Source organism: Cherax quadricarinatus, chromosome 25 (genome assembly GCF_038502225.1).
Source record: "Cherax quadricarinatus isolate ZL_2023a chromosome 25, ASM3850222v1, whole genome shotgun sequence".
NCBI classification, from domain to species: Eukaryota; Metazoa; Arthropoda; class Malacostraca; order Decapoda; family Parastacidae; genus Cherax; species Cherax quadricarinatus.
Genome location: NC_091316.1, coordinates 500,361 through 511,213, shown reverse-complemented (window position 1 = coordinate 511,213; position 10,853 = coordinate 500,361). Strand labels below are relative to the sequence as shown.

Sequence of the window (10,853 nt, the reverse complement as noted above, 5' to 3'; positions counted from 1 at the left end):
GCAGAAGCATTCTGGTAGTTAATTTCACAGCAGAGAGAGATACAACAGTCCTGGTGCTGTCATGGCCCTGAATCCAACAACAATACATGCTGATAACCTTGAAAAACTTGAAAAACTGATATTTTGTTCATGTTTTCTTAGACAGGTTGCATTTATATTATGGTGGGTATTACTCTGGACACATTTATTTAGTAAAAAATCACGTCTTAGCCGGTAAAATATAGAATTTTTACTGATATATGCAAGTGATAGCTGACAGCACCTCAGCCCAGTAGGGCCACAGTCCCAATGAAAATAAGTCACTTTGACTTTTGTGGGTTATCCTAGGTAATCTACACATATGCTGCTATGTATGATAATTTATGTAACTGCACCTAAATAAACTTACTTATCCCTTTCCACTCTGTTCAAAATCATTTACATATACCAGCAACCATACTATAAGGTAAAAAAAAATATTATTTCTGTAACATCTGTAGCCTTAAGCAATGCACTAAACATAATGTAATTGTAATTATGTATTATCTTTTTTTTTTTTTTTTTTTTTTTTTTTTTTTTTTAAAATTTGGAGACCTAACAAAAAGTTTGCCATTTCTGGTGGTCCAAGGAACCCTATTTTTCCCACAACTTCTTCAGTTTGTTTAACACAGTATAGTCTTGCACTGAGTTCTCAGGAACATAACTACCATGTTAATCAACAGTCTACTGTACATTAAAAATTTATTTTGCACTCTATACTATTACTATTACATGCATTGAGGTACAGGGGGCTGGAGTTGTGCAATATGGGGATCTCTTTCTGAGCTCATTAAACAAATGAAATACATTTAAACTAGTACTGCTCAAGGAATATAAGAAAAAAGGAAATTTGTATAATGTGAAGACTTAATGAAAGTTATATACAGTAGGGCCCCGCTTTACAGCGTTTCGCTTTACGGCATTCCACTAATATGGACATTTCAAATTATGACCAAAACTCTCTATATGGCTCCCCCCACCTGACTTTCTAAAACAGTCACCACGCACCACTCGGTTTATTTACATTCTCAGTGAGCACATCTCTCCATTATGTCTGGAAATTTTCCAAAATTTAAAGTGTTTTAAAATTATTTCATATTTTATATATAGTACTATGATATTTATACTTATGTGTACCTGTACCTAAATAAACTTACACACTGAGCTGGTGTGCAGGTACACATTAAAATCACAAAGTGTGTCTTATTAGTCTTGAAGATGCCATATTAATAATGATGATGATAATAAAATGCAATAATAACCACTCTGAGGTGCATTAAAAGTTGTATACAGCCTCTCCTCACTTAGTTATGTACTTGTTTACCGATGCCTTGGATTTATGATGGGCTCTCTGACAGTATTCATACCTAAATAATGTATATTAAAGTTGATTTCCTCTATTCTGTTTATTTCAATATACAGTACACTACTGTATAAACATTTAAAAATATACCAGAAATGTTATAAATGGTGCAAAGGTGACATTAAAACAATATCAAAGATGGCTGACACAAACTCACTACTAATATAGTATACTCCTTACTTAGCAATGAATTTGTTTAACGACGTGGTCTTAGGAACGGAACTCCGTCGTTAAGTGAGGAGAGGCTGTATATTACGTTAATATAGACGTTTTCATTAATCCAGCTGTATAGTCCTTGTGGCTTAGCGCTTCTTTTTGATTATAATAATAATAATAATTCATTAATCCATCAATGATTTTTTTTAAATTATATACAGTGGAACCTCAAAAATCGAACGTTTCGAAAATAGGACCACTTTTTCGGACAAACTGTGTCCCTATTATCGAACGCGCCCCTATTTTCGGACCGCCGGGTACGGGACCTGTCTGCCGCCCACTCTGTCTGCGTCCCCGCGCAGGCGCCATGAGCAGTCTAGCTTTGTTTATGCTTTACACAAATAACCCGCACATAAGAGAGAGAAGCTTACGACGACGTTTCGGTCCGACTTGGACCATTGACAAACGTCGTCGTAAGCTTCTCTCTTTTATGTGCGGGTTATTTGTGTATTGTTCCAGTCACGGTATTGTGCCTTTTTGTTATTTGTTTATGCTTGAGTGAACACTAACATGCGCTCTCATTTACGCATTTTACGATTATTTTGTTGCGTTTAGTGCTTGTGGGACTGTGAAATAAGCTGCCATGGGCCCAAAGAAACTTGCTAGTGGTACCCCTGTGGTAAAGAAAGTGAGAAACACCATAGATGTGAAGAAGGAAATAATACAGAAGTATGAGAGTGGTGTGAGATTTGTTGAGCTTGCCAGGATATATGGGAAAAACAAGTCGACCATCGGTTCTATCCTATCAAAGAAAGAACAAATCAAGGAAGCTGATGTTGCAAAAGGTGTTAATATAGGGAGTGGATGAGGTGCCTTCTTCAAAGATTAAGGAGATTTGTGCCAAGTGGAATGATGTCCAAATGTTTGTGCAGAAGTACCACCCTAAGCAAGCTGAAACAAGCCATCTTTGCAACAAGTTCAGTGACAGAACCATGTCCCATTTTAGGGAAATGTTAAAGAGGCGCCAGAAACAGAGAACTGTGGACAGTTATTTTGTGAGACAGGGGTCCAGTGACTCTCAAGCTGGTCCTAGTGGCATTAAAAGACAGAAGGGAAGTAACCCCAGAGAGGGCTTTACCTGAAGTCCTCATGGAGGGGGATTCTCCTTCCAAACACTAACCCCAACTCCCTCTCTCCTCCTCCCTATCTTCCAGATGCCATCACCAATCTTCAGTAAAGGTAAGTAAAAATGTTATTTTATATGTATTACTATACATAATTAATTATTATTATAATCAAAAAGAAGCACTAAGCCACAAGGGCTATACAGCTATACATAATTAAAAACTATAATATTTGTTGTATGTAAAACTGTAATTAATCTCTATAAAATGTATTTTTTGTGTGAATATTTTTGGGTTTCTGGAACGGATTAATTGCATTTCCATTATTTCTTATGGGAAATACTGCTTCGAATTTCAGACTTATCGAATTTAGAACTAGCTCCTGGAACGGATTAAGTTCGATTTTTGAGGTTCCACTGTAATAAACACACTACGTAACATATAATGATGATAAATACACCCCACAGTAAAATAAATTAACATAAATATGAGATTTTTTTCAGTCGTCCTGTCAGTGTGTCAGAAAGAATAACGTCGTTCTCTAGTTCAACACCAAAGAAAATGTATACACAATTGTATTACTGGGGGTAACCATAGAAAAATATTCCTTTTGTATGTCTTCACTCAGAACATCATTCCTTCTAAAAATGGTGTGTTACATGAGAATGGGAGTGTTGCTCTTTATTTATTCTACTGTACCAACGTGGAGACAACTTGTACACAATGTAATGTGTTTGTATTATGGTTTAAGCTTCACAAACATAGAAATTAACGTGTATGAACCATACCCCGACGTGTGCGTCTGCTTGTTTACACACTCCACATCTCTGTCCTCTCTCATTTACTCGTTCTCTCTTGTTTATTCGTTTTATCTCCTTTAGTCACCTCTCACCCTACATTAAGACTACAAGTGTTTTAAGGTAAGTAATGAGTACATCATGTGTGTATTTTATTGTTCTGGGGTGCTTTAAACGTCGTAGTATATTACGCGTGGGTGGGGTGGCATCTACCATCTACCTGCCTACCACACCTGACTTCTTACAATAAACACTACTCATCTCTCACCCTGCATTATTATTATTATTATTATTATTATTATAATCAAGGGGGTAGCGCTAAACCCGGAGGATTATACAGCACCTGGGGGGGGATGTGGAAGGCATTCAGGCTTAATTCGGGGAACTGGAGCACAGATCCAATTCCCTAAATCAAGAGCCCCTCACCAACATCAAGGAACCTTCCTTGAGGGGTCACCCTGCATTAAGACTACAAATATTTTAAGGTAAGTAATGAGTGTACTGCATGTGTATTTTTTTTTTTTATTGTTTTTTAATGCCTAGTTCTATTGCTAACTTAATATATGTTAGTGTAAACTTGTTATCCAGCATTTATATGCATTTATAAGTGGAAAAAAAATAGTGTTCTGCTTTCTGGCAATGTCTGCTTCCCAGTGATAGCCTGGAACCTAACCTGCCGTATACGTGGGGCCCTATTGTATACAGTATGGCCATTATAATGATATACTATACATGGAGTCAGAAAGCTAAAGAAACTTATAATAAGCTTAATACATGTATATGAAAGAATGCTAGTAGTTAATGATATATGCAGTTATCTTTGAAACTTGAATTTGCACTGCAATTCCTTAAAAACATCAATCATTTCTGTTATTACACTTGCTTGTTCTACCTGTTGTATATTCAAAACACTTAATAGTTGCTCCTCTGTTTTCACTCTCTCTGTTTTATGTTCCTTAAAAAATGACAGTACAGAGTTTTTTTCATCATTTATATATTTGAAAATTTTATCTTTATTTTCTAAATTACTTGATTCTGGAGAATCACTGTGAGATGCAAAACTTCCAGTCTCTATACTCTTACAATTAAGTATAGTAGCTGCCCCTCTGTTTCTTTGAGACCTCAATTGTTTTCTTTTGGGGGTGACTAATTCTAATGTTGGCAGGAGATTAAGCTTTTGTCTTTTCTGGGGAACACTGACTATGGTAGAGTTTAGCAAACTTTCTTCCTCAGCACATTCATCTGAATTATAATTAAGGGCTTTGGAAAAATATGTAAAACGAGTCTTCCTACCTGAGCGTGTTTGAATAACTTTTGTTTCTGGATCCCCCTTGATTTTAGAAGATTGTGAAGAGTGACAATATTCATCTGCTTCTGAGCTACAAAAATCCTCATTAGTCATATCAATTTCTGAGTCAGAAGTCATTAATGAGTCTTTATCTAACTGCAATTTTCTTTTTTTCTGGTTTAGCGAAGTATGATGATTGTGTGAATCTTTCTTGTAAATATTACAATGACCACTTAAAGAAACTTCTTGTGGCAAATATAAAACTAAATTGGAGTTCAAGTTTTCTGAAAACGTATAAAAAGCACCCTTGCTATCACTGGAACATCTCTTAGGTGTGATGTTGCAAGTTTCCCCAAAAAGATCTTTATAGACATCTGAATTGTTTTTTATGTTATCAAATTTAGTGTCATTCCAATTAATGTTGCTACAAGATGGAACAGATTGGTCTAACACTGAACCAACATTAGATATTTGTGTTATACTATAATCTGTATAGGAAAGTGCTGATTTATTAACTTTCTTTCTCTTTAAGGAAAAAGAATGCATACTCTGTTTTTCAGAAAGCCCATAAATTTTTGGATTGTCATTTTTTTTAAATTTGCTTTTTGGGGTCAATTGCAATTCACATTTAAGGTCTCTTGAGCACTTTGAATTATACAAATTAATTTTGTCATTATTTTCACCATTTTGATGCATTTCAATTATTTCTCTCTTTTGTTCTTGTATATTACTATATTTTCTTTCATTCCAGTTTTCTTTTAAACAAGTTAGAGCAAAAGCTAAGTACTCAGCTGCTGTGTCACAGTCTTCTTTTTCTTGGTTATTCAAGTTATCAACACTTTCCTCCTCTGAAATCCAGCCCAGATCATCACTGTCAGTAAAATCTTCCTTGGTATCCTCCACTGCACACTTTTTATTTGTCTGCTGTCCATTTGTTCCTATTTCAAGTCCCCCCAAAAAAAAGAAATAAGAGAAATCAGTCATATGAAAGAAAACATTAACCTAAAAGCAATGCCTTACAGAACATTTTATAATACAGTAATTCCCGACATAATAACCATGCTGCAAGTCAATAGTGGCTCATACTCTTCACAACTAACTCACACCTTGAAGACAGAACTAGATGGCATGTTGGTTGATCTTGGATCATCATCACTCATGATCTGATAATGTCCAGATTAGAATGAAATGTCATATAGTTTTAATCTAAAAATTGTGGGTTAACAATGAATACATACAGGAAAATTTTTGCTTAGGAATAATGTGCATTTGAATTTAACCCACTTAAAAATCTTTGTACTGTAGTTGCTTATGTATCAACCTTAAAAAAAAAAAAAAAAAAAAAAAAAAAAGCAAAACTTTCAAATTTCTTTATCAATTAAATTAGGAACCCCACCATGCATGCTCCAAAATGAACATACACAGGATCCCCAACTTATGAAAGTCTGAATTATGAATATCTGCACTTGATGGGTCACTTTTGGAACCATTAATTTTTTACCAATGAAAACTGCACATAAACATTTGGAATATTCAAAAAAAAATTGTTTAGAAAATTCTTCTTCATTTACAAAATACTCTGATTTTCTGAACAGTACACTATGTAGGGTGAATCTTGGAATGTGGGTTTTGGCTTTAACTCATCCCAGTATAATTCCTTAAGTAGGCATTCAGCTCAATCTAGCAGGTTATCATCTCAGCATTCCCCCAAAGGAACAGTTTTGAATTTGAGATTAGGCTCTCAAGTTCCACTCTCCCTTTTCCAACCACCCTGTGGAAGAATCACATCTGCAACAAAAAGTTCTCTCCGAGTGGCTTTTTTACTCCATAAATCAAGTTTTTTCTTGAGGAATGCTAGCAATGAATCACTGCTCCTCAGTCTTCCACACAGTCATGGTCTTCCCTCAGAAGCCTTGGCATATATCTATACCTCTGGAGCAGCGCTGTATAGCCCTTGTGGCTTAGCGCTTCTTTTTTATTATAATAATAATAATATACCTCTGGAGTAACTCTTTAAATACTCTTGGGAGTAATTATCATAAATTGGCCCCTCCCATGCACACTAATGACAGAGGCCTCCATGTCCAGGAGGTAAACCTGATAGATGATTCTTTCAGACTCTGGGACTTAGTATCTGCATAATTCACCTTAACATGTAGGTAAGTGATTCAGAGAACCAACAAGTTGATGAATTAGACATGTGCAATGCTTCAGTATCTCTACTGTGGAAACTTTTCACTGGTCAGTGGCTTCCTCAGTCCAATATTGGACTGAGGATTTCGGAGTTTTAGAATTTTGGATAAGGGATACTCAACCTGTACTACAAACTGAATAACTGCATTAATCATAGTCAAGTGAACATTTAAATAATTTCAAGCTTTCAGTGTGTAAGTACTACACTGAGCTTTTAGTGTTACACACAAAAAGTTTAGTAACAGATAAATATTTAGGAAAATATTAATTCTACTATGATGTACTAAAGCAGGAAATATAAATTACAATAAACCAAGGAATTAATTAAAATTTATATACAGCAATTTAGAGAAAGGTTTATATAGCACAAAAACTTACTAATACTTTCCTTATTCTTTGGCAGGCATTTTCTTCTTGCCCTTGAACAGTTAGCTGTTGATATCGTATTAGTTGGTTCTGTTTAAGGTAAAAGAAAAAATATATTACACTGACAATTAAGATTTCCTTTTTCTATTTTAGTAGTCAAAGTATCACTATCTACCAATGTTTATTTTATTATTTTATTATCACACTGGCCGATTCCCACCAAGGCAGGGTGGCCCGAAAAAGAAAAACTTTCACCATCATTCACTCCATCACTGTCTTGCCAGAAGAGTGCTTTACACTACAGTTTTTAAACTGCAACATTAACACCCCTCCTTCAGAGTGCAGGCACTGTACTTCCCATCTCCAGGACTCAAGTCCGGCCTGCCGATTTCCCTGAACCCCTTCATAAATGTTACTTTGCTCACACTCCAACAGCACATCAAGTATTAAAAACCATTTGTCTCCATTCACTCCTATCAAACACGCTCATGCATGCCTTGTTTAGTATGACTATAAATATATACAGTGGAACCTCTGGTCACGAACGCTTCAGAACACGAACAAATTGGTTCATGACCAAAAAATTCGCCAAATTTTTCCATCTGGTCATGAACACATAATCAGGTGCTGAACAAACTCAGCCATGCCAATCTTCACATTCCGCGCCATTTTTTTGCATGAGCCAATTTTCCCCATATCCTGTTGTTTGCATACACCTAACCAAGACCCTTGCCTTGTAGTTGGTCTCAGTCAGGCATGCGTTCATTCACTGTGAACTTGTTGCACTGTATTTCGTGTGTTTTTTAATTCATTTTGTTTTCTTGGTTGTTTACCATATGTTTTTTCTCTGTTATTTAAGTTGTTTCTCTGTTAAACTGTGCATTATTTTGTATAATTAAAGATTTTTCAAACTTTTATTTTTTCTGTGCTTAAAACTCTTAAAAAAGAAAAAGAAAAAAAAATGTTTACAGCAAACAGTTCAAAGGGGAGAAGAATGGACACATGCAAAGTTAGTTTTCTCTGTTGCCCAATGTTTTCTCAGTGTTATTCAAGGTTTTTATATTTAATTTAGTATTACACTGCATTCTATGGTATAATTAACTATTTTTGTGCTTAAAAATCTTAAAAAAAAAACAATATTTACCTACAGTTCATAGGGTTCTCATATGGATTAATCGTATTTACATACAATCCAATGGGGAAATTAGGTTCGGGTCACGACTAAATCAGGTCGTGACCAGAGCTTCGGAACGAATTATGGGCGTGTCCAGAGGTTCCACTATACCTGTATTTTCACCTGGCTTTATGAAGGATGAGGTGAATCATAGAATTGACGAGGGGTAAAAGGTGAGTGGTGCACTGAGGAGTCCATAGAGACAGAACATCATCCATGGTAGCAAAGAGGGGAATGTATGAGTGTGTAATTATACCAATGCTCTAATATGGGTGTGAAGCATCGGTGGTGAATGTTGCAACATGGAAAAGGCTGGAGGCAGTGGAGACGTTGTGTCTGAGGGCAATGTTCGGTGTGAATATAATACAGAGAATCCATAGTTTGGAAATTAGGAGGAGGTATGGGGTTACTAAAAGTATTATTCAGAGGGCTGAGGAGGGGTTGTTGAGGTGGTTCACACAGTTAGAGAGGATGGAACGAAATAAAATGACTTGGAGAGTGTATTAATCTGTAGCGAAAGGAAGGTGGGGTAGGGGTAGGCCTAAGAAAGGTTGGAGGGAGGGGGTAAAGGTGGTTTTGTGTGCAAGAGGCTTGGACTTCCAGCAAAAATGCATAAGAGTGTTAGATAGAAGTGAGTGGAGACAAATGGTTTTTATGATTTGATGTGCTGTTAGAGTGTGAGCAAAGTAACATTTATGAAGGGATTCAGGGAAGCCGGCAAACTGGACTTGAGTCCTGAAGGTGTGATGTACACTGCCTGTGCTCAAAAGAAGGGTTGTTGATGTATTGCAGTTTTTTTAACTGTAGTGTAGGCTTGCCTCTGGCAAGACAGTGATGGAGTGAATGATGAGTGTTTTTTTTTCTTTTCAAGTGATCCTGCCTTGGTGGGAAACGGCTGATGTGTCAATAAAAAAAAATCACCTTGTTTTAACGTAACCTTAAGCTAACCTTACCTTTAAATTGCCAGCCATAAATTGATCATAAGTCACAAGAAGAGAGGTATACTATACCTCAGTACCAAGATTTTTTTCATACAACCTCTGCAATTAGTGAGAGTTACACTATATTTATTCCCATGGTAAACAGACTTTCTCTCAACTCACTTCTGCAAAAAACTCCTGTATTTTGCCTTCTTTATGTAATCTACAAAAATCTTAACATATATTTTAGATATCAAAATTACATTTTGCCAAACTAATACACTTTGTAGTTATCTTATTCATATTTCTCCTCTGCTTGTTACTGATGATAATTTGTCTAAAATATTTCCAGCTACGTATTCTTTTGAGCTAAGTTGCACCACCTACCTTCAGCAAGTTTATGGATGTTCCTGCTTAAAATGAAAAGCTTACCGAGAGAGAGATCATTAAAATATTTCAACATGTCACATTTTTCTAACAGCATGTGCAGACATATGATGTCCTTATTTTCTTCATTTATTTTATCAAAAGTCTTCACTGCTTGAATCAAGTGAAAGCGCACCTGTAAGGAAGATACATGCAGTAGCAACAATTAGGAGAATTAAAGTAAGGCATTTATAACAAGCAAAAAATTAAAAGTTTGTTATTGAGCAAATATTAAAATATTTTTCTTATATACCAGATTTTATATTCTAAACCATGGCTGAATGTGGAAATGGTTTTATTTAAATTACTGGAAGCTAGAAATAGCTAATCAGTGAAGACTAAAAAGTCACAATACCAAGGCTGGAACAATATATGTACAAATAACCCACACTTAGAGGAAGAAAGTTATGACAGTGTTGCAGTCTATCCTGGACTACACTTGTCACATTGTTTTACAATGAGCTGACATGTCATAAGTTTCAGGGTCAAAGAATTTAAAAAAAAAAATTATTTTATGCAGTGATGGAGAATGTTTTTCTGAAGGTAATGAAAACTTACAGAATTATGTTCTCGCAAAGTTAGCAGTCTCGGCGATATTTACGCATTGGCAATTTCACCCACTTTGCACCCTATTTTTGGCCAATTCCAGTGTTCCAGTTATTTTGCTAGTATTCTTTTGATTCTATCAACTGAGTACAAAAAACTGCCCATCTACTTATTTCAACTACCCAATAAAGTGATCGGAAATCAGTAATTTGGCCCATTTCACACAAAATTAAAAAACTGCCAGTTGCATTACAGGACCAACACTGGTTTCAAAGCCATTATGTAATGGGACTGACACCAAAAGAGTTAACTTACCTTTGCTATCCAAAATTTTTGAGAAACTCATACACAAAAAATAATACTCCTTTATAACATCACTAAGTATTCTCAACCCCTGCCAGTTTGGCTTTAGGCGAAACAAAAATACAAACAACGCAATTATAAAAATGCTAGACCTACTAAATTTACACAGCACTTGAAAA

The 10,853-nt window shown here is 35.6% G+C and overlaps 1 protein-coding gene across 1 annotated transcript in view; it reads right to left on the bottom strand.

Moving 5' to 3' along the window:
- Positions 1–514: 514 nt before the first annotated feature.
- Positions 515–10,853, bottom strand: part of LOC128690051 (uncharacterized) — a gene marked incomplete at its 5' end in the record, with an annotated part of 211,826 nt that continues 201,487 nt past the window's right edge. Inside the window, 3 exon segments of the mRNA XM_070088516.1 lie at positions 515–5,684; positions 7,318–7,395; positions 9,832–9,961. Of these exon segments, the coding sequence (XP_069944617.1) occupies positions 4,273–5,684; positions 7,318–7,395; positions 9,832–9,961 (1,620 nt within the window). The 3' untranslated portion in view covers positions 515–4,272.